Source organism: Pseudorca crassidens, chromosome 5 (genome assembly GCF_039906515.1).
Source record: "Pseudorca crassidens isolate mPseCra1 chromosome 5, mPseCra1.hap1, whole genome shotgun sequence".
NCBI lineage: Eukaryota > Metazoa > Chordata > Mammalia > Artiodactyla > Delphinidae > Pseudorca > Pseudorca crassidens.
Window position 1 is genome coordinate 78,816,787 of NC_090300.1, and position 24,981 is coordinate 78,841,767.

Sequence of the window (24,981 nt, forward strand, 5' to 3'; positions counted from 1 at the left end):
AATAAAATAGTCTTCTGATTTAAAAATGGTTCCTGGGAATTCCCTGATGGTCTAGTGGTTAGGACTCTGTACTCTCACTGCCGAGGACCCGGGTTCAATCCCTGGTGGGGGAACTAAGAAAAAAAAAAATTCCTGAGAATTTGCCTAGCACGGATATTCCCTGAAAAACTGATTAAATGCCTTTAAACATTTATTGAGTAAATGTCCTAGGTTTGGTAAGAAAAAAAATAATAAAATAGGATCCTTACCTTAAAGGAGTCTGAAGCCTAGTTGGGGCAGACCGACATATAAGTAAATAACTGTAAAAAAAAATATGAGAAAGGTCATAACCGATTTTTGAACAAAGTGATAATAGCACTTGGACATGATAACTTGAGGTTTTAGGGATGAATGGGAAAAATCGCTACCAAGCCAGAGGAAGTATCAGGAGGAGGAGAAAATTGTGTATCACAGCTTTGAACGGCCAAGTTATTTGGGCAGAAAGATCAGTTTCTCTCCTTGAAAAATTTATGACCAGACTTTGTGTACAGGGTACTTCAAGGTACCACAGTCTGGTACACCCAGTGAGCGCTTCCCATCAGGGTACCATAGTGAATGCTTGTCTAGGAAGCACGTTCGAAAATTCAACTGAGGTGTTTGTAGAAAATTATCAGATATCTCCAGGGCTTCAAGAAACACTTAAGATAGAACTCAAGTACGGCTTCAGCCAAGCGCTTAACTTTTCTCAAACACTTAAAAGTGTTACCTTTTGCTAATTGTGTTACTCAACCTGCTGATAATAATTTATGTGGCTCGGATCTTTCCGGGTGTGTGTGGGGGTAGGTGGGGCGAGGAATGGAACCAATAATGGCAGGCAAGATAGAGGCCAAGAGGGAGACGTCTGATTGCGACCTCCAATTTCTTTTTATTTATTTATTTATTTTTGGCTGCGTTGCGTCTTTCCTGCTGCCTGGGCTTTCTCTAGTTGCCACGATCAGGGGCTACACTTCCTTGCGGAGTGCGGGCTTCTCATTGCAGTGGCTTCTCTTGTTGCCCAGCCCCGGCTCTAGGCAGGCGGGCTTCAGTAGTAGTGGCACAAGGTCTAAGTAGTTGTGGCTACAGGCTCTAGAACGCAGGCTCAGTAGTTGTGGCTCACGGACTTAGTTGCTCGGACCAGGGCTCAAACCCGTGTCCCCTGCGCTGGCAGGCGGATTCTTAACCACTGCGCCACCAGGGAAGTCCCAACCTCCTATTTCTTTTGAGTTTCAATTTTTCTTTATGTGATCACCGACCTGAATAGTTCCAGTACCTACTCTGATCTTAACCTTCCTCTTGCCTTTCTCTCTTTCTCTCTCTCAACCAGTTCTCCCGGATTCCTGGGTCTCCTGGCTTAGCAGCTGACCACTTCCCTTGTAGGTCCGCCCTTCTTTCCTAGCCCCATCCCCAATTTCAGCCCTCGCCCAGGAGCCCTCTCTGCCTCAGCAGCAGCCGCGAGCGAGGCCAGGCCAGGTGGGGAGGCAGCAGGCCCAGGGGGCGGGGCCTGGCAGCGGCCGCGGGTGGAGGGGCGGGCTCAGCTGGGCGAGGCGGCGCAGGCGCACTGTGTCCGCCGTACCGAACCGCAGCTATGGAGCAGGCGCTTCCCGACCCCGAGCGGCGTTTGCAGCCTGCGACCCTAGAGCCGCTGGGCCACCCTGACGCTGGGCTGGAGTCTGCGGTCCGTGAGGAAGCGGAGGGGGCCCGGGACGAGGGCCCCGGGGACGGCACGGTGAGGAGAAGAGGCGGCAGAGGTCGCCCGGCCTGGGTCGGGGCCTAGCGGGCAAGGCTGGGCTGGTCTAGCCTGGCCGGGGCTGGTGGGCTCGGCCGAGAGGCCCCGCGGTGACTGGGAAGCGGGGTGGAAGGACCGGGCCACAGGTGCAGAGCGGGGGGCAGGCTCAGTGGGAAATGAGGGTTCTGAGTAGGGGGCGAGCGCCGGGCGCTGCAGGACTACGGGAAGGGTGGAGGGGGCTCGGCGAAGGGAGCGGAGGGCTTTCTGTGGGTGCGGCTCGGCGGGCGTGGAGATGGGGCCCGGGAAGCGCCAGGCTGGCGTAGGTGCGGTTTTCAGGGTCGGGGAGCCTGGGAGTTTGGACCTGAAGAGGAACGCTGATGTTTCTGGCATCTTGTAAGGGGGTGTGCGGAGTAGAAGGCTTAACGGAGGCACCGTGGGCAGTGGCAGCGGTGTTTGAGAAGGAAGAGAATGGGGGACTTGCAGAACAAGTCTGGGGCAGTAAGGGTGGTTGGCTTGGTGTCACCATCAGGAGATGGAGCAAAGTGTTAGAGTCATGAAAAAGTACAAGTGAAAAAGATTAAAAAAAAACCTTCTTGTTTGACTGTAATTTCTTTATTTGGGGTCGGTGCTGTATCTCCCAGTGGAGACGTGACGTGGATATCCCATGTATCTGCTTTGCGAAGCTCCTTTGGTAATTAGTGATTTTCATTTGCTTGAGGAAAGGAGAAAATGCATCATTTTATATTTGTAATTGCTTTCATTCCGAAGTATTTTCATGCATAATGCAGGATGGGTAGACCAGGTTGAACTGAAGCGATTCAGAAACTCAGTGGAATACTTCTCATCAGACCACCCTAATCAGAGAGTGCATTGCTCGTCCATTTTGCTTCTTTTTTTTCTGAAACAGGTGTTAGTGCTAATGCAAAACTGCCCATCCTTATGATCAATGGATAAAGAAAAGTTAAAGTTGTTTGCAGACTGAAGCTAGAAACACTTAACTGGCTAGGAACTTCAACATTGGAGTTGAACGTTTTGCCTACTTGGGGGAAATGTCGAGATATATAGGATAGCATGAAGACTTTTATGGGTGAATTTTAACTTTTTCATTTAATTTCTTCCCAAATTCTAGAATTATTTGTGGAGAAGTCAGTATCTCATACGAAATGTGAGAAAAGTGTGTGTATTCTGTAGTGCATAAACTTGGCTCTTAAATGATTTGCTTTTTTAATGAAGGTTCCCATCTGTGACTTAGTTTTTCTGTTCTCTTAAAAAGAAAGGAAGGGAGGGAGGGAGGGAGGAAGGAAGGAAGGAACTTTTATCGTGAAGTATACCGTTAATGCAGAGAACGGTCTCACAAAATAATTATCAGTTCCTTTGAAGCCTCCATATATTCTCCTGGGTTACATCCACTCCCTCCACCACAGAAGTAATCTATATTCTGAATTTTGTATTATCAATTCTCTAGATTTTTAAAAACAATCTTATGGTAAGTGTCCCTAAACAATATGTTGTTTAGTTTTACTTGATTTTGAAATTTACATAAGTGGACTAGTTTTACTATGACTTCCTTTCTTTGCTCTATAATGTTTTGGGGAGTCATTGAAAATGTAGTTTAGTTCATTTATACTCATGGCTCTATAGTATGCCATTTTATAGATATTATACAGTTGATTTCTCTTTTCTTCTGTTTACAGACACTGGTGTTGTTACAAGATTCTTGCTATTTCTAAAAGTTATTACTACCATGAACTTCTTCCTGCATATTCTTGGCGCAAATGTCTCATATAAACTTAACAGTGGAATTGCTGGATTATAGGGTGGTAGCATAGGATATAGGGTAGTAGGTAGTGCCAAATTGTTTTTTAGAGTGAGTATACCAATTTGTATTCCCATTGGTAGTGCCTCATGCTCTCTGTCCTTATCAACACTTAATATTTTCAGACTTTAAATTATTTGCCAGTCTTGTGGATATGTGTTAAAGCAATTTTAGATTGTTTCAAAAGGTAAGAGTCGTATCTTTTGTTAGCTACATCATGAGTTTAGTTTTGATTATGACGATGAACATTTTGGTAATTTTTTTATGAAAGCCTTTGGATACTTAATAACTAATATGAAGTTGCAACTATAATATAAAATCCATTTATGTTTATTTAAAAGTGATTATAAATATCTCATTAAAAAAACTCCTATGTGTTCAGTTTAAGATATTTGAAAACCCAAATATGCCATCGTACAGTAAAAGTTGTAGTTACACAGTATTACCTGACTCTTCAGTAAATATGTGTTGCAGGAGACCATTCGTTATTGCCCAAACTTAAGAGTTTTCCTCAAACAACTCTGTAATTTATAGAGATAGAAGCCATTTGGACAAATATTTCAGAATCACCAGGAGTTTAAAAACACACATTCACATGTGTGTATGTTGTGCACTGTGTACGTTGTCCCCTCCTCCTAAAAGATTCCCCAGTCTCCTCCTTAGAAGGTCTGCTGGTCCCTCTTCGTATCCCCTCTTCCACTCCAGTCCATCCCCAGTTGAGAAGTATTGCAGTAACCACAGCCAGGCTGCTACTGTTACTGGTAGATAGGAATGTGGTCTGGGCAGACATGTAAGTTACATTTGTTGTTTGTGCTAGGCACAGTAAGGCTCTACTTTTCATTTAATTTTCAGAATTACCCCCAAAAGACATATAAAGATGAGGAAGCAGAGGCTCAGAGAGAAGTGATTTGGCCAAAGTCACAAGCTAGTCACTGGCATGGCTGGGATTTGAGACCAGGTCTGCCTGGCGTTGATATCAGTGCTTTGTTCATTATGGCATGCAGCTTCATTCCAAAAAAAAAAAAAAAAGTTAAAAATAGTCTTGTAAATTGTAAAATACTGTACTTAAAATTTTTTCCTTTAGTTAAGGTTAAGTTGTTATGTTAAGAAAAAGAGGCCTGAACGAAGTGTTGATTTTATCAATCAGTTTTTCACCACAAAGATACCTATGCAGGTAGTGGGCAGAGATGGCAAAAAGCCTCATCAGCCTTACTTTTGACTGCACATTTTGGTTGGAGAGGAAATTGTACCAGTTGCCCTACACCTAGGGGTAGTGGAAACAAGCACTGTCTAAGGGTTGCAAATCTTTTCTGGTTTTAAATGTCACTAATTAAGATTCTTTAAATTCTGTTGTAAACTCTTTTTCTGTATTCTCTTATTTTTCTTTCTGTGAGCCTTCATCCTCTTTCTTTACATTGTCTAATTAGAAGTCTCCTTTCTTTTCATACTTTTTCCTTATAAGGAAGAGTGTATTTTTTTTTAAGTATTGTCAGTTTTATTTAAAGTAGTTTAGAATATGAAAAATGAGAGATGAATTCAGTCTCCAAGAGAGTAGTAATTAGTCCTGGCAGAAGAGAGAGGAAATAGCAAGGGAATGGACGTAAAAATACTTTTTTAGGCTGGAAGATTCCATTGAGTTGGCAGTTAACAGTATTTGCTCAGAGAAGAACCACTGCCTGAGGGATGCATGATTTTTGTAGGGAGAGGGGTCTAGGCCTAGCAGTGCTGGTCGCGGCTAAGACTGCTTGAGCAACCGATGCTTGAAAATGTCTATACACAATTAGCATCCTCACAGATTGGCAGCACAGAGCTGAGTGGAGGAGGCCAGAACTGTGGGGAAGGTTTGAGGCATTTGTGGGTGAAGATAAGCGTTTGTGGGTGAAGATAACATGAAAAAGGAAAAGACAATGTATAGGCATAGTTACAGAATTTATCAGTTTAGTAGCAGATAATTAAGTCATTCTCAAGAATGTTTTCCTCATTTTCTACCTCAGCGCTCTCAGATTTTTTTTGGAAGGCAACTCACAGTACAAAATACATTTTTAGTCATAGTCAGTATACATATACTTATATACATAAGCGTTTCAGGAAACAATACTTAACCATTACTTCATGTAGTGCCCTCTTATATTTCTCTCTTTTTCTTTTTTTAATTAATTAATTATTATTATTATTATTTTTGGCTGCATTGGGTCTTCGTTGCTGTGTGTGGGCTTTCTCAAGTTGTGGCAAGTGGGGGCTACTCTTCGTTGCAGTGCAGTGGCTTCTCTTGTTGCAGAGCATGGGCTCTAGGCACGCGGGCTTCAGTAGTTGTGGCGCATGGGCTCAGTAGTTGTGGCTTGCGTGCTCTAGAACGCAGGCTCAGTATTTGTGGCACATGGGCTTAGTTGCTCCGCGGCATATGGGATCTTCCCGGACCAGGGCTCGAACCCGTGTCTCTTGCATTGGCAGGCGGATTCTCAACCACTGCGCCACCAGGGAAGTCCCTTCAGTTTGGGTTTGCCTGATGTTTTCTCATGATTAAATTCAGGTTATGCTTCTTTGGCAGAAATTGCCACTGAAGTGATGCTGTGTTCTTCTAATTGCTTCTTACCAGTTTGCACACGATTAGATTTGGTCACTTTTTCTGCCAGTCTTCTCCAATATAAACTTACTCTTTTTCCCTTTGTAATTAATTTTTTGTGGACATAATTTATTTTCTTCCAGTTTTATTGAGATATAATTGGCATACAGCACTATATATGTTAAGGCATATAGCATAATGATTTGACTTGCAGTATTCATGAAATGAACATCGATCAGCTCATATAGATAGAAAATTTAATAAATAGAAAAGAATTTTTTTTTCTTGTGATGAGAACTCATAGGATTTACTCTCTTAACGACTCTCGTAGGGGCTTCTCTGGTGGTGCAGTGGTTAAGGATCTGCCTGCCAATGCAAGGGACCCGGGTTTGAGCCCTGGTCTGGGAAGATCCCACATGCCGCAGAGGAACTAAGCCCGTGAGCCACAACTACTGAGCCCACCCGCCGCAACTACTGAAGCCCATGCACTCTAGGGACCCGCATGCCGCAACTACTGAGCCTGCGTGCTGCAATTACGGAAGCCCGTGTGCTTAGAGGCTGTGCTCCGCAACAAGAGAAGCCGCTGCTTGCAGCAACTAGAGAAAGCCCACGTGCAGCAAGGAAGACCCAACGCAACCAAAAAAAGAAAATAACCCTCATAAATAACATACAGCAGTGTTAATTATACTTATCATGTTGTATATTCCATCTGTAGTACTTATTTATCTTATAACTGGAAGTTTGTACCTTTTGACTGCTTTCATCCAGTTCTTTTTCCCCCCATACCTCACCTCTGGTACCACAAATCTGATCTCTTTTTGTGGAGACATACTTTGAAACTATGAAAATATCTTGTTCCTCATCAAAATTTCTGTTTATTTGTGTGTTTCATTATGGACTCATGGATTTTATTTTATTTATTAAACTTTATTAAGGTATAGTTTATATACCATAAAATTCAGTCATTATAAGTATATAAATTCAGTAATTTTTAGTAAATTTGCAGAGTTGCACAACCATCACTGCAACCTAGTTTTAGAACATTTCTGTCATTCCCCCAAATTCCTTCATTCCCCTTTGTAGTTAATCCCCCTTCCCACCCTTAGCCCTAGGCAACCACTGTCTGCTTTCTTTATCAATTTGTCTTTTGGGTATTTCATATAAATGGAATCATACACTCTGTTGTCTTTTGAGTCTGCCTTCTTATAATGTTTTTGAGGTTCATCCATATTATAGCATGTATTAGTCATTTCTTTTTGTTACTGAGTAATAGTCGATTGTATAGATACATCACATTTTGTGTATTCACCATTTGATGGAAGTGGGGTTATTTTCAGTTTTTAACTATTATGAATATTACTGCTATAATGAATATTTATTCCTGTGCAAGTCTTTGTGGGGATGTATGTTTACAGTTCTCTTGAGTTAGACTTGTAGGAGCGTAATTGCTGGGTTATATGGTAAGTTTATGTTTACTTTTTAAGAAACTGCCACTATTTTCCAAAGCAGCTGTACCATTTAACATTACCACCAGCAATTATGAGGCTCACATTTCTCCACATCCTTGCCAGCACTTGGCATTGTCTATCTTTCTGATTATGGCCATTCTAGTGGGTGTGAAGTGGCTTTAATTTGCATTTTTCTAATGACTCCTGGTGTTGAGCATCTTCTCATGTGCTTATTGCCATTTGTATGTCTTCTCTGGTGAAATTCTATTCAGATCTTTTGCTTATTTTAAAATTGGGTGGTTTTCCTTTTTACTGAGTTGTATATACGTGTTGTTCAGGTATTCTGGATACAAGTTTTTTCTTTTTTTAATCAGTTAATGAGATTCTTTTCCCCCCAGGCTGTGGCTTTTTTCTTTTTCTTAATGGTGTCTTTACAAGAGCAAAAATTTTTAATTTTGACAAAGTCCAGTATATCAATTTTTTTTCTTTTATAGGTTGTTGTTTTGGTATTGTATCTGAGAACTCCTTGCTTATCCCAAGATCACGATGATTTTCTCCTTTGTTTTCTTCTAGAAATTTCAGTTTTAGCTTTTTTTTGGCCATGCCGAGCAGCTTGCAGGATCTTAGTTCCCCGACCAGGGATTGAACCTGGGCCCTCGACAGCGAAAGTGCAGAGTCCTAACCACTGGACCACCAGGGAATTGCCCAGTTTTAGCTTTTATATCTGAGTATGTAAGCCATTTTGAGTTAATTTCTGTGTACTGTGTGAGTAAAGGGTCTACTTTTTTTTTTTTTTTTTTGCCTGTGGCTATTCAGTTGTCCCTGCACTGTATGTTGAAAAGGGTCTCCATTTGCTGTTGACTTGCCTTGGTGTGTTTATTAAAATCAGTTGATCTTAAATGTAAGGGTTTATTTCTGGATTCTCAGTTCTGTTGCATTGACCCGTTGATCTCTATGTCTGTCCTGCCAATACCTCACTGTCTTGATTAGTTTAGCTTTTTAATAAATTTTGAATAGTGTAGGTCCTGCAACTTGTTATTTTTCAAAATTGTTTTGGCTATTCTAGGTCCTTTGTATTTCCTTATAAGTTTTAGGAACAGAGTATCAGCTTCTACAAAAAAAACCCCTGCTGGGGTAAAGTATTTTTAAAGGAACAATATGTTAGTATGTTTTATAATATTTCAAGCATGTCCTGTATGCGTGATGCTTCTTTGTCATTTGGACTTTATTATTGTGAAATCTAGGACAAATCTGATCTTTATTCTTTTATAGTGGTCTTGTTTTTTATTTTTCTGCCTTAATCTTCTTAGGATTTTTTTTTAACATCTTTATTGGAGTATAATTGCTTTACAATGTTGTGTTAGTTTCTGCTGTATAACAGAGTAAATCAGCTATACGTATATATATATCCCCATATCCCCTCCCTCTTGCGTCTCCCTCCCACCCTCCCTATCCTTCCCCTCTAGGTGGTCACAAAGCACCAAGCTGATCTCCCTGTGCTATGCAGCTGCTTCCCACTAGCTAGCTATTTTACATTTGGTAGTGTATATATGTCCATGCCACTCTCTCATTTCGTCCCAGCTTACCCTTCCCCCTCCCCATGTCCTCAAGTCCATTCTCTATGTCTGCGTCTTTATTCCTGTCCTGCCCCTAGGTTCTTCAGAACAATTTTTTTTTTTTTAGATTCCATATATATGTGTTAGCATATGAAATTTGTTTTTCTCTTTCTGACTTATTTCACTCTGTATGACAGACTCTAGGTTCACCTACCTCACTACAAATAACTCAGTTTTGTTTCTTTTTATGGCCGAGTAATATTCCATTGTATATATGTGCCACATCTTCTTTATCCATTCATCTGTCGATGGACACTTAGGTTGCTTCCATGTCCTGGCTATTGTAAATAAAGCTGCAGTGAACATTCTGGTACATGACTCTTATTTAATTATGGTTTTCTCAGGGTATATGCCCAGTACTAGGATTGCTGGGTCGTGTGGTAGTTCTATTTTTAGTTTTTTTTTTTGTTTTTTGCGGTACGTGGGCCTCTCACTGCTGTGGTGGCCTCTCCCGTTGTGGAGCACAGGCTCCAGACGCGCAGGCTCAGTGGCCATGGCTCACGGGCCCAGCCGCTCCGCGGCATGTGGGATCTTCCCGGACCGTGGCACAAACCCGTGTCCCCTGCATCGGCAGGCGGACTCTCAACCACTGCGCCACCAGGGAAGCCCATATTTTTAGTTTTTTAAAGAAGCTTCATACTGTTCTCCATAGTGGCTGTATCAATTTACATTCCCACCAACAGTGCTAGAGGGTTCCCTTTTCTCCACACCCTCTCCAGCATTTATTTTTGTAGATTTTTTGATGATAGCCATTCTGACCGGTGTGAGATGATACCTCATTGTAGTTTTGATTTTGCATTTCTCCAGTGGTTAGTGATGTTGAGCATCCTTTCATGTGTTTGTTGGCAATCTGTATATCTTCTTTGGAGAAATATCTGTTTAGGTCTTCTGCCCATTTTTGGATTGGGTTGTTTTTTTTTTTTGATATTGAGCTGCATGAGCTGCTTGTAAATTTTGGAGATTAATCCTTTGTCAGTTGCTTTGTTTGCAAATATTTTCTCCCATTCTGCGGGTTGTCTTTTTGTCTTGTTTATGGTTTCCTTTGCTGTGCAAAAGCTTTTAAGTTTCATTAGGTCCCATTTGTTTATTTTTGTTTTTATTTCCATTACTCTAGGAGGTGGGTCAAAAAGTATCTTGCTGTGATTTATGTCAGAGTGTTCTGCCTATGTTTTCCTCTAAGAGTTTTATAGTGTCTGGCCTTATATTTAGGTCTTTAATCCATTTGAAGTTTATTTTTGTGTATGGTGTTAGGGAGTGTTCTAATTTCATTCTTTTACATGTAGCTGTCCAGTTTTCCCAGCACCACTTACTGAAGAGGCTGTCTTTTCTCCATTGTATATTCTTGCCTCCTTTATGAAAAATAAAGTGACCATATGTGCGTGGGTTTATCTCTGGGCTTTCTATCTTGTTCCATTGATCTACATTTCTGTTTTTCTGCCAGTACCATACTGTCTCGATTACTGTAGTTTTGTAGTATAGTCTGAAGTCTGGGAGCCTGATTCCTCCAGCTCTGTTTTTCTTTCTCAAGATTGCTTTGGCTATTTGGGGTCTTTTGTGTTTCCATACAAATTGTGAAATTTTTTGCTTTTAGTTCTGTGAAAAATGCCATTGGTAGTTTGATAGGGGTTGCATTGAATCTGTAGATTGCTTTGGGTAGTATAGTCATTTTCACAATATTGATTCTTCCAATCCAAGAACATGGTATATCTCTCCATCTGTTTGTGTCATCTTTAATTTCTTTCATCAGTGTCTTATCATTTTCTGCATACAGGTCTTTTGTCTCCTTAGGTAGTTTTATTCCTAGGTATTTTATTCTTTTTGTTGCAGTGATAAATGGGAGTGTTTCCTTAATTTCTCTTTCAGATTTTTCATCATTAGTGTATAGGAATGCAAGAGATTTCTGTGCATTAATTTTGTATCCTGCTGCTTTACCAGATTCATTGATTAGCTCTAGTAGTTTTCTGGTAGCATCTTTAGGATTCTCTGTGTATGGTATCCTGTCATCTGCAAACAGTGACAGTTTTACTTCTTCTTTTCCGATTTGGATTCCTTTTATTTCTTTTTCTTCTCTGATTGCTGTGGCTAAAACTTCCAAAACTATGTTGAATAATAGTGGTGAGAGTGGGCAACCTTGTCTTTTTCCTGATCTTAGAGGAAATGCTTTCAGTTTTTCACCATTGAGAACGATGTTTGCTGTGGGTTTGTCATATATGGCCTTTATTATGTTGAGGGAGGTTCCCTCTCTGCCTACTTTCTGGAGGGTTTTTATCATAAGTGGGTATTGAATTTTGTTGACAGCTTTTTCTGCATCTAGTGGAATGATCTAGGATTTTTTTCTGTATGCTGAAGATATTTAATTTTCTAAATCATTATATGTGGACCACATGCCTTTCAGTTTGGAGCTGTAGAAAAAATTTTTTCAATCCAGAAAGGATTTTTGTTGGTTTCCTTTTTAGTTATACAGATTATTATCTCTGTTCTGTTTCTTCTGATTTCTTCTTCAAGAACTTCTATTATTTAAGCATTCGTTCTTAGTTTTCCTTTTTTTAAAATCATCTTTCATCATTTTCACTTTTTGTGGGTCTTTTCTTCATTACCATTTTGGGAGAGCTTACCATCTTACTGTTTTGATTCTTTTGCAGTGTCAGTTTTACAGCCTAGAATTCTATTTTATTTTTTGCTATTTATTTTTCTTTCTTTGCATTCTTATTCTTCTGAGTTAGCTCCATGCTCATCTCCATCTGCTTGTTTTTTGGACTGTTTTAATTTTATCTTTTCCCCATAATTTGTAGTATAACAGTGAATGTGATAGATTTTCTTTCTTGTGTGATTTAAAGAAGATTAACTAAATGAGCGCTATAGATACACCAACTCTTTTCATCTACAGTCCTGAAAGTTGTTATATTAAGGTTGTCATTTGTCTTCATTTTGTCTTTAATCCTAAAGGACGCCACAGATGAACATTAGCTACTAGATTGTGAGAATTCCTCAGGCAAGCAGTGAACCACTGAACTCAGGCACCTTTTCTCAGTTATCTTCCCATTCCTAAGGACTGTCATTGTATTGATAGATACTCAGTAAATATTCAGATATTGAATTAATAATTTCTTATTGTTCCTTTTATCACTGTTATCTGTTTTATGCTTGCTTGTACTGTTTCACTGTTTGCAACATTTTTAAAACCTAAAATAGATTATATTCATTTTTACTCACTGAATTGAAAATAAAGAATTTCATCAGCCTTTTAAATATGTCCATCTTCTATATTTATTTGGTCTTAAGTTAGGTAGAAAGTAGTGATTCACATATCAAGCATCTACATTTGGGATGTTATTCCTTTGAATGTAAGTGTAGGATGTGAGTGTAGCATCACTCTTTAGTGATGTTCTTTAATGAGAAGTCCACTTTTAATACATCTAAAATGTCATGTCTCACTAGCACACATTATAAATCAACTATACTTCAATTAAAAAAAATAATATATTATGTCTCTCTTTAAAACACACTCCCGGTCCCATCTTCCAGTTACCAAGTTTATCCATTTCTCAATATTTTGAATGTGTCCTTTTAACAATTATGGTATTAGTTGTGTTATTCTTGGCATTGTTTGTACTTTAGTATGACAGGATAAGCAATTTTATATCATCTCCCAAACCGTGCTGGTATTTTTGTATGCCAGTCTTTAGTTTTTATGATAGTTGATTTTATTCTTTTATTTTTTCCTTCTGTGTAATTGGATGGCATAATGGGGTAAATTTATGACTCACATGCATTATATTTTTGGCTGGGAAATAATTTGCTTTATCAGTTATGTGCTTCCAGAATTCAGAGAATTTTTCACTGGGGTATGTGATGGTAAATCAGTGCTTGGCTGTGGGCCCAAATTTTTTATATGTATAATCTCAACCAGTGAGGGCTTCATAACCCTGACGTTGAGTGGTTTGTGCTTATGTAATTTTTTGAGCTTTCTTTTAATTGAATGATTTTCTCCTGTCTTATTTTCTCTTTTAGTACATAAACATAAAACTTATATTTTATAAAAGTGTCTTGTTTGACAGCAGAGTGGTTTTTGTTTTCGTTTTTGTTCTGTTTTGGGTTGGCTCTTCTCTGTCCTAATTTTAGCATTTTTACCTCCTCCATTTTTCTTTAACATTTTTGGCGGTACGTCCTAAGTGTGTCATCTTTATTCATCACTGATTTAATTTTGTGTACTGTCACATAGCTTATTTTCTCTTCATAGTACACAGGTTTAATTTTCTGTATAGAGTATCATCATGGGTTTTACTGCATGCATCTTTTTCTTTAAACTTTTGATGTATCCATCTTTTTACTTATATCTCTTCTTCACAGACTAACTCCAGTTATAATATAGTACAGAGTTTTTAATGAAAACCAACTGAACTTTAAAAGTGAGCAAGGGAGAAAAAAAACCAAAGCATAGCAGTTATCGCATGGTCTCACTGTGTCTTTCTTGTTTAATTTGGAGTTACTTTGGATATATTCAAGACCCTTCTTCAGTGGCACACTTCCTACAGAAAGAGCCTGTGAACCACCTGTGATGTCTTTGTCATTTTCTTCGGTGCTTTGATACAGACCTTGGGATGATCTAGCAGAAAAGAAAGAAGTCTCCTGTTCTTAAAACCTGCTGTCTCAGATAAACAAGGTCCTACTGTATATAGCACAGGGAACTGTATTCATTATTCTCTAATAAACCATAGTGGAAAAGAGTATGAAAAAGAATATATATATAACAACTGAATCACTTTGCTGTACACCAGAAACTAAAACAAGTTTGTGAATCAACTATACTTCAATAAAAAAAATGAATAAATAAATAAAAGCAATATTTAAGAAAAAAATAGGAAAACCTGCTTTCTCACAGTGGAGCCTGTTAATCACTGCCAAGAAGTTTAGGCAGGGACTTCCCTGGTGGTGCAGTGGTTAAGAATCCACCTGCCAATGCAGGGGACACGGGTTCGAGCCCTGGTCCAGGAAGCTCCCACATGCCATGGAGCAACTAAGCCTGTGCGCCCCAACTACTGAGCCTGCGGTCTAGAGTCTGTGAGCCACAACTGCTGAGCCTGTATGCTACAACTGCTGAAGCCCGCGCACCTAGAGCCCATGCTCCGCAACAAAGAGAAGCCACCTCAGTGAGAAGCCTGCGCACTGCAACTAAGAGTAGCGCCTGCTCGCTGCAACTAGAGAAAGCCTGCACGCAGCAATGAAGACCCAATACAGCCAAAAATAAATTAAAAAAAAAAAAAGTTTAGGCAAATTTATGGTTAAATATGTGACGACTCCTGCTTTTTTTTTTAACCTGCCTGCTAGAAATCTCACATTTTGCCATATATGTAGTATTTTATATTTGAGATAGAGATTTGACTTTGGTAAAATAAAAAGATTAGATATCAGGGACTTGCCTGGTGGTCCAGTGGTAAAGAGTCTGCCTTCCCGTACCGGGGACGCAGGGCAACTAAGCCTGTGCGCCACAACTGCTGAGCTTGCACGCCTCAACTTAGCCTGCATGCTGCAAACTACAGAGTCCACGTGCTCTGGAGCCCACGCGACAACGAGAGAGCAAAACTAGAGAGAAGCCTGTGCATCGCAAGGAAGAGCCCATGCACCTCAAGGAAGGGCCCGCACGCCACAATGAGCACCTCAACAAAAGATCCCACATGGCTCAATGAAGACCTGACGCAGCCAAATAAATAAATAAATATTTAAAAAAGATTAGATATTAGTATTGAGCATCATTTGTCTTTGTGTATAGTGTTTTTAGATTTTTTTCATGTGTATTTCTATGTAGGTTTATTCTTGGTTACTGTGTGAAATGTCTACATTTTATCTTAATTTTTTTTCTTATAATCTTGCCTACATTTTAATAATTAATATGGCACTTGTTAAAATAGCTTCTGGAAAAGTTTAATGTGCTACAATATGCTGATAAAAAGAGGCATGGCATTTGCTGATATCATTTAGCAACCCCTAGCAACTTAAGAGATATAAAAAAGTAGCCCAAAATATGTACTAATAATGGATTTTATTAAAATAGCTAGGGTGTTTTCAATATAATTTTAAAGGTTTTTTGTTGTTCTTCCATTGTTTTTATTCAGATGATGGAAAATAATTTTTGGTTGAAGAAGATAGAAATTAGTGTTTCAGAAGCAGAAAAGCGAACTGGGAGGAATGCCATGAACATGCAAGAAACATATACTGCTTACCTCATTGAAACAAGGTGAGTGATGAGAATTAGGCCTAGGTTTAGATAGAAAAAGCTTTGGTAGCTATTGATGCAAATTCTGTTGTATAATGGAATTGTTTACAGGTCATTGTCTTTTTAGGGATTTTTGCTGTTTTACTTTTTAACAGGTTAACAGGTGTGTCTTTTACTCTGGTACTCTTAGTAGCTAAGTTCTAATGTACTTGTTTTGGAGGGAGAGGGAAGGTTATTGGAATACTTTTGGGATCTGGAATGTTACTTGACACATGCTTTAGTGGAGTTCTTGTTGTTAGATACAACCCTTTTGTGATTTGGGGAAAAGATACCAGGTTCTCAGAGGTGTATGAAGTATTAAGCGGACTTAAGTAAGTGGAGATGGTTAACAAAGAAGTCTAGGAGGAGAGAATACAGTCTAAGTCAGTTTAGGAGAGTTGGGAGTTACAGAGAAATTAAAATCCCCCCTTTGCCCCTGCCAGCTGTGTAGCATGCAGGACCTTAGTTCCCTGACCAGGGATGGAACCCATGACCCCTGCAGTGGAAGCATGGAGTCCTAACCACTGGACTCGCAAGGAATTCCCCATTTTTAATCTTTTTTTTTTTTTTTGGCGAGAAGTTAAAGTCAGTTAAAAATTGATTGAGACTGGAGCTTTAGACCTTGGGGTAAAATTGAAAAGATAAAATAAATCATGGTGTAATTGAAAAAAAAAAAAAAGGAAGAAGATAAAGTAGCTCATGGTGTAATCACAACTCACCAGAAAAGTCTTACCTCATAAGGAAGAAGTTAAAGGAATTAGATTGTTTTGTCTAGAGCAAAGCAAGGGAAGACTCAATTTATTTTGCCAATTATAAACAGTTTATGTAAAGACTATACTGACAAGGTCTTTTCTCTCTGTGGACTGAGCAGAAATACTTTCAATTAAAGCAAGTAGAGGGGAGTCTTGCCTGGTGGTGCAGTGGTTAAGAATCCACCTGCCGGTGCAGGAGACATGGGTTTGAGCCCTGGTTCGGGAAGATCCCACACGCCACGGAGCGGCTGGACCCATGTGCCATAACTACTGAGCCTGTGCTCTAGAGCCTGTGAGCCACAACTACTGAGCCTGTGTGCCACAACTCCCAAAGCCCGCATGCCTGGAGCTCGTGCTCCACAACAAAGAGAAGCCACCACAATGAGAAGCCTGTGCACCGCGATGAAGAGTAGCCCCCGCTCGCCTCAACTAAAGGAAGCCTGTGTGCAGCAATGAAGACCCAACACAGCCAAAATTAAATAAATAAATAAATCTATTTAAATAAATAAATAAAACAAGTAGAGGGACTTCCCTGGCAGTCCAGTGGTTAAGACTCCCTGCTTCTGGTGCAGGGGACGTGGGTTTGAACCCTGGTCAGGGAACTAAGATCCTGCATGCTGTGTGGCACAGCAGGAAAAAAATAAATAAATAAATAAATAAATAAAACAAGTAGATATGAGAGAACTTTCTGATAACTTCTAAAATAAAACAATAGAACTACCAGACCTAGTTGATAAAGTGTTACAACCATGTTTTAATATGAATACATTAAAAGTTTTTTTTAGTCATTTTCATTGGCTTTACCACACCGTCACCAAACTAGCCTTAGGGCTGAACCCTGTGCCATTTTCAGGGTTTTCTCCAGGTCTGTGGTTCTACCCAAAATGAAAGTTAAAATCATGGTGAAGGTTATTTAGTTTACAAATAATTCTAATAATCCTTTCTTTAACTATAGTCTTCCTTCTTACACACACACATACATACACACACAACAAGCAAAGAAAACAAAACAAGAAAAGAAAAAAAGAATCTTCCAAAAAGAAGAGAAAATTTGTGTACGATAGGAATTTGGGGAAAAGAGCTAAGGTGGGTCTTTTAAAAAATAGGTTGTTTTGGGGCATGCATATATACATGTATGTATCAGAGAGATTTTTTAAGGTAATTAAAAAAAATTATGGTCCCATGAGAGAGTTTTTTTTTTTAAGTTAAATTAGCCACTTTAAAAAATCATACTTTAGGGGACTGCCCTGGTGGTCTAGTGGCTAACACTCTGAGCTCCCAATGCAGGGGGCCCAGGTTTGATCCCTGGTCAGAGACCTAGATCCCACAGTCATGCTGCAACTAAGAGTTTGCATGCCACAACTAAAGATTCTGCATGCCGCAACTAAAGAGCCTGCATGCCACAACTAAGACCCAGTGCAGCCTAAATAAATAAATAAATAAATCATACTTTAGAAATTCGTGGCTCTAGCTTTCTAAGTAAATTCTTAAATTTAAAACTGTAAGGGATATTTTTATTTTATTCTATTTTATTTATTTATTTGGTTGCCCCGGGTCTCTTAGTTGCGGCAGACAGGCTCCTTAGTTGCGGCTCGTGGGCTTCTTAGTTGTGGCTCGCCAAAAAAAGACATTTTTAGTATGTGCCTATTTCTTCACCCAATTGAACAATGAAATTAGCTGTTGACTAGTTTTACTGCTGGAAGAGACTTGATTTGAATAATCTGGAATGATTTATAGTTTACTCTTGACTGAAATGAATAGAGTATTATAATTTGAAACTTGGAGTTAGACGTGACCATACACGAGTAATATAGCTAGACTCTGGATAAATATTTAAGTGGATCATCAGTAAATGTGTGGTGCACAAAAGGATTATTGAGTTGACTTTCACAATTGTATTTCATTTATTTTAAAACAGTGGTTCTCAAACTTTAAAATGTATAGGAATCACTTGGAAATTTTGTTAAACTGCAGAGTTTTGAGTGGGGTCCAGGAATTGACACATTTTAAGCAAAATTCCAGGTGTTTTTGAAGCAGATGGACCATGGACCATAGTTTTATCAAGTATAAAGTCTTTACATTTTAAGATAGTTAAATTTATCTGTCTTTTTTCTTTTATGATTTGTGTTTTCCCTCTCTTAAATTCTTGCCTACCCCACATCATGTACATATCCACTTTGAGAAACACTGCTTTTAGATAGATTATTTTGAAAGTACTGTACCCCTAAGGCTAACTTCCCTTCAACAACCACAGAACCCTGGAATTTATTAATTTAATCATGTAGGATTCTTGCTGTAATTCAGTATTATTCAGATAGTCTTGGACAATATGAGTATTATTGAGCCTTGATATTGACTAAAAGTTGAACTTTAACATATAGCTTATCTACCTACTCTTTGGACACAAGTAGAAAGTCCATTTAGCAATTGCCTATAGTGTTACAGTTTAATAGGCTAAGAATGAATGAAGCTAAAGTCATTGATTTTAATTTCTCCAGAGGTTTTTATGCTTTCCTGTTCATAGAGTATGAACCCTTTTAAAATAAAGTATACTGTACATAGTAATAGGTAAGAATTCCTTGTTGTCTTGGGAGGCTATATGATGTCTTCACTTAATTCCTCTAATTTGTAAAGCAGGGCTGATGATCCTATCTACTTTATTGTGAGGGTTAAATTAAATGTTGCATGTAAAACCAATTATGTGCTATTAAGTATTTGTTAAATGATTGTATAAATGGGGTAGTTTTGTGGTCCAAAGAAAGTCTTCCCTATGCTTTTAGGTGGTTTCCAGTTGTTAGACCCTGCCTTTTGTGGCCTTTAAAACAAAACAAAAAACAAAATCAACTTGTAAAAGATCTTCTAACAGCCTTTAGGTGTACTGCTTATAGGCTATATTTATTTGCTTATTAGCAAGATGTGGGTTCTGTTGGTCATGATTTTAAATAATTTGAAACTTGATATTAACCTAAGATATTTTTTCAGCTGAAGTTGAAAATCTGAATTAGAATAGTATTAGTCATAGCTAATGGTTAGGTCAACTCTTTAAAATGAATTATGATTTAATAATCCTATATCTTTGCCATGGGAGCCATTTGTACATTTTGAATTTCATATTATGCTTCCTTTTCTGTTTCCTTTCTATTATGTTTCCTTTTCTAATATATAATGCAATGAATAAATTTAGTGGCAAACTTAATATAAAAATTATTTTTTAATTATAATAAATAATTTTATTTATTTATTATTAAAATGCTTGTGTTGAGCATGACACAGTATATATATCTTCTCAAGACTTTACTTTATTCTAAGACTGATTTAGCCTCTGTGCCTTTATGCCATAATGTACAGATGCACACTTTGGTTATATGCGTGTTTCTTGGAGGGCCTATAAGTTATTTTCAAGCAAACAATTAGAAAATGGGAAGGTTCTGATAATGTTTAGAAGACTAATGTTTTCTAACAGTGATTATGCTAGCAGAAATTGTAAATAGTCAAAATAATTTCAAATATTCTTTATATGATTTTACCCAGCTTTCCCCCAACTTGAACTTTTATATGGATGAGACATGGCGTTGCCTGCAGCTCTTTATATTAAAGATAAGACTAGAATTGGATTTTTACATCCCTTCTCCCCACTGTTTCAGAGTTAACTGACATTTTGCTTTTGTGGGTTTTTTCAGGTACTTGGATGCATCTGATTCATTTATAACGTTGAATCGAGGGTTTTTTTGGTGTCATCGTCTTTGGCATGAATATTATTCCCTCATTGTGGCAGGAGTTGTTCTCATTGTGGCAGTGAAAAATACTTTTTCTTTAATGAAACAGTGGCTAAGCCAGACTTTACTATATTAGAAAGCCAGCTGTTATACATTAACCAAATTATTTTATATTGAGGCTTTTAGAATGTTCCTAATATGACTATTTCTCTTGAGTTCAAATAGGTTTTCTATAATAGAAGAAAGTGGTTAGGAGTGAAAGCTTGGGAATCAGATGGATCTGAGTGCTCTACCCACAGATCTTTGTGATTGTAGGAAGAGCATATACTGTGCAGCTGCTTCCTCATCTGTGAAATGGGGACAGTAATCCCTGCTTCACCAGGTTTGTTGTAGGGATTAAATAATACATGAAAAATTCTCTACTCAGTGTCTGGTTCATTCAGTAAAGGGAGTTATCAGTTTTAAAGGAATGGAGTTATCAGTTTTAAAGGAGGTCGTGTGCATGCATTTGTATTTTTAAAAAACACTAGAAATCTTATTCTGTCTTTTTCAGGTCAGTTGAACATATTGATGGTCAGAGTGTCCTAACAGACTCACTATGGAGGCGGTATAGTGAATTTGAGTTGTTGAGAAACTACCTTTTAGTTTACTATCCGCATATTGTTGTGCCACCTTTACCAGAAAAAAGGGTAAGAAGTGAAATGGCAGTATAGTTCAGAAGTATTTAGCATTGAGACTATTCTTCATGGTTGTTTTGTTTATCTAGGCAGAATTTGTTTGGCATAAACTCTCTGCTGACAACATGGACCCGGATTTTGTGGAAAGACGTCGAATTGGTTTAGAAAACTTCCTCTTGAGAGTTGCTTCACATCCCATCCTTTGTAGAGACAAAATCTTCTATTTGTTTTTAACACAGGTATTTTTCTTTTATTTAGTCTTCTAAAAAAATTCATTTGACTTGGGATCTTTTAAATTGTGGAATGCTTATTCTTAAGGATCCTTTTGGAGCAGCTTTGTTAATTTATATGCATTTCGTGGTTTGTTCTGTTTTGAATTTCCAAAGTAAACTACATCATTCTTTTGGCTAATGTTTTTATACTTAAAGATACTAAAGATGGTACTTTTTGGTATCACTTAAATGGTATCAGAATTAGCCTTTAGTTTTTTGAAGCCCAGGTCTATAAAATCTTGAGTCCATCTTTGGTAATCTTTTGGAATCTGGATTGTATGTTTAATTTTGCAGTGAAAGGAATTCTTTTTTAACCTTTCTCTCCCATCTCCCCTGAAAGAAGAACAGAACGATAGATATTTAATTTGGAATATTCCTTACGGGCTATTTTGCTATGATATCTAAAATTAACTTTAATTTTTAGGAAGGTAACTGGAAGGAGACTGTGAATGAAACCGGATTTCAGCTGAAGGTAAGGATAATTGCCTGAAATAATTTGTTACATTCCTTTACAGTTCCTAGTGCCATGCACTTAATGGGTACTTGCTGTTTATTGAATGAGCGAATGTTGGAAATTGGCCTTGCATCTAATATCATTGGTAAAGTTTTTAAAGAAACAATGCAGTGTATTTTTGATTGGTGTAATTTTTGTTAATAGTGAGACTATAATGGGCATATTTATGAGTTTAATTCTATTGGGAAAGAAGATTTTGAAGCAGTAATTTAGATACAGGCTATAGATTTTTCCCACAGTTTAGTCATGTCATACATTGTATATTTTTTTCTTCCCTCTGTCCTTATCACTGCCACTATCGGTGGTGCCCCCAAAATTGCTCACTCTATTAAATAGGAGAGACACTTCTGAAGAATTGATCTTGGGTTTTCCAGTCTTAGCAGACTAGAAGATGAACCATCAGTCATGCTTCTTCTGTCTACTGGGACATGGCCAGTTTTGAGTGGGCATAGGATTCATTTTGTATTAGCATCTGTTAGTAATACAGGCCTAATTAGATTTTGACAGCTTTTCATATTCGTTCATTAGAATTAGTGTCTGGGAATGGAACTGTTATCTAAAAATTAAAGAGCATGTTGGTCATAAGATGGCCACTCTAACTCCAGTCTGCTCTCCCTCTTGTTCCCAAAAGTAATTTAACACTGGTGCTTGCAAATTTTTTAAAGTTTTCATCTCTTGTGTAAACTGAATAGGTAAGAAGAAAAAGTAATATAAATTGATATAATATATAAATTGATAAACAATTCACATGATAATGCAGTAACAAAATTCGGTAGGTCTAGGCAACAAGAACAAAATGTCTTTACAGTAATTTTAAGAACACCCCCTAGAGATTTATGCATTGGTATATAGGTATTTTAATTTTAACATAAAAAGACGAGAAAATTTTTTGTCTGCACAAAAAATATAATCAAGTATCTAATTCTGTCATATTTATAAATTTTAACTTATAAATATATTGTTGGCAGATAACATGAAAAAATTAGTATTTTCTTGGCTATAATTCATTATGGTGCTCAGAGAGAATGCTGGAATTTTGGTTTAGAGATGGTTTGAAATAACTCTAAACTTTAAAAAATTATTTATATTTTGATACAATTTTCTGAGAACTAGTCCAAGATTTCTTAGGAGCCAGTAATAAAGAAAAGAGCAAACTAAAATATATATTTTTTAGTGATATCTCTTTATATAAAAAGAAAATTTTAAAAATTTTCGTCGTTGATTTAGTCATTAGTTTAGTAACTAGTTATCAGTTGTTTGTCCTTAACTCAGTTTTTGGCCATAACTTGGGTGGCCTTGAGAAAACTCCTAAATTTCTCCATCCATATAGACTATGCTCTTTACAGAGTGCTTTGAATCTTGTGTGTAGGTGCTATTTAAGTGTTTAGATACAATGTTTTGTATTTGGGTAGCCTTACGGTGAAATCTTAGTTTCACTTTCATAAAATCTTTGAAAGGTAATACTCTGTACACAATAATTTGAAAAGTCAGAATTTAAATGAAATGAACCAGACATAAAATGTATGGGGAGAATTCGGAGACCCGTGCAAGGAATTGGGACTTATTTTTAAAGAAGCAGGGTTTTTTAAAAAAATATTTATTTATTTATTTGGTTGTGCTGGGTCTTAGTTGTGGCACATGGGCTCCTTAGTTGTGGCCCGTGGGCTCCTTAGTTGTGTCTCACGGGCTCCTCAGTTGTGGCTCGCCGGCCCCTTAGTTGTGTCATGTGAACTGTTAGTTGTGGCATGCATGTGGGATCTAGTTCCCTGACCAGGGAATAAACTTGTGGCCCCTGCGTTGGGAGCATGGAGTCTTAACCACTGCGGCACCAGGGAAGTGAAATGGGACCTTTTAGGACTACACATACACACCCGTACGTGCATGCATACATACAAACGTATGTGAGGGTGTCCGAGAGATAGAGAGAGAAAGACACACACTTCACTTATCTGGAGGTCATGTATTTGGCAGTTACAACTAACCCAATCACAGTTGAAAGGGGGTATTTAGAACTGACTTCTGAGATGTTCAAATGGATGTAACATAACTTACTATAGTACTTACAGATATACTTTGGTCCTTTCAGATAGTACCCACTTAATTTTTTTTTTTTTTTTTGCCGAACACGGGCCTCTCACTGCTGTGGCCTCTCCCACTGCGGAGCACAGGCTCCAGACGCGCAGGCTCAGCGGCCATGGCTCACGGGCCCAGCTGCTCCACTGCATGCGGGATCCTCCCAGACCGGGGCACGAACCCATGTCCCCTGCATCGGCAGGCGGACTCTCAACCACTGCGCCACCAGGGAAGCCCCCCACTTAATTTTATTATAGTTATTCAAATAAACTTGGCTATCTGTTTTCTAGGCTACAGCATATTGGAAGAAAATTTAAGAGGTCTAAAAGTGAATACTGCCGGAGACAGGCACACTGTTACGATAGTGAAATTGACAGCTGAGCCTGCTAGTAAAGGATAACAGTGATCTGAGAGTCAGACACTGCAGTATGGAGGCCTCTGGCATGGGGCCAAATCCCCACACACCTATGTAACCCCTAGGGCTTCACTGTGTCACAGGTGGATTCAGTATTAGTTGTTTATAGTGGTTACCTTGAGGCTTCAAGAAAAGGTTGAATTGCTGGCTGAGTACTCATAATTCAGCGTTTCTTTCTTCTTTTTTTTAGCGTGGAACTAGTTTTTTGATTAAAAAAAATTTTTTTTAATTCAGTGTTTCTTAAAATGTGGTCAGTTGGCTTCATGAGTCTCAATTTGCTGGGATTGTTTGTTCAAAATACTGAATCCTAGAGTTCATTCCAGACATATGATTCCCACGAGCCTAAAACTTAAGAACCATTGCTGTAAGATGACAGATAAGAATATTTTTAGGGAAGATAATTTTAGAAGATTATCAAAATTGGTAAAAAAAAAAAAAGAAAAAAAAAGTTAGAACCTAAAGCAGTATCTTATCTGAATATCATTAACATTAAATGTTTACTATGTGCTTAAGCACTGTACTCTAATACACGGTCATGTTTTTTTGCTGACAGTTGCCTCAGTACCTTTGAGGTTAGTTTAATATTATTCCAGTTTTTTAGATGAGGAACTCGAGAAAGTGACTTCATGGTGGTATGATGTTGATTGTTGTCAATTATCGTTTCAATTTGATTGCTGTCTACTTGAACTGGTCTGCCCGACCGTGGAGCACTGTCCAGCAAGAAATCTCCAGCACACAACTTCACAAACCACTTTTGACATGTTCGATTAGTCACAGCACCTTCTCCATACACTGCACAAAACTTTCTGTGCGTTTCAGTTGCGTTTTTACCTTTCTTGAAATAATAAAGCATAATATGCCGAAAATGCTTTTTTTCTTCCATCTTCAGTATTAAAATTGCTACACAAAAATTCACCAATTTTGTTAAGTCTTTTTTTAAATGCTTGCTGATATGACAGCCGTCGCATACAGTCTAACAAAATTGTTTCGAATGAAGTTAAAGACAGCTAAGTGCTACTAGAGCCATCTTACGGAAAAGACCGAAGAAAACTTTTGGCCCACCCAGTACTTTATTATTTATTTATTTATTTTAAAAAATCATATGGTATTTGTCTGTTTTCA

General features: G+C 38.2%; 1 protein-coding gene across 3 annotated transcripts in view; it reads left to right on the forward strand.

Annotated features, from left to right (window-relative positions):
- The first annotated feature begins 1,567 nt into the window (after window positions 1-1,567).
- SNX4 (sorting nexin 4) overlaps window positions 1,568-24,981 on the forward strand; it is a 62,276-nt gene continuing 38,862 nt past the window's right edge. For 2 of the 3 annotated variants that reach the window (XM_067738629.1, XM_067738631.1), the window contains exons 1-5: window positions 1,568-1,744; window positions 15,301-15,422; window positions 20,462-20,597; window positions 20,675-20,824; window positions 21,282-21,329. In XM_067738629.1, coding sequence (XP_067594730.1) covers window positions 1,604-1,744; window positions 15,301-15,422; window positions 20,462-20,597; window positions 20,675-20,824; window positions 21,282-21,329 — 597 coding nt within the window. In that variant the 5' untranslated portion in view covers window positions 1,568-1,603. Of the gene's footprint in view, window positions 1,745-2,393; window positions 2,436-15,300; window positions 15,423-20,461; window positions 20,598-20,674; window positions 20,825-21,281; window positions 21,330-24,981 lie in introns of those variants that run through there. The other variant, XM_067738630.1, reaches the window with a different exon arrangement.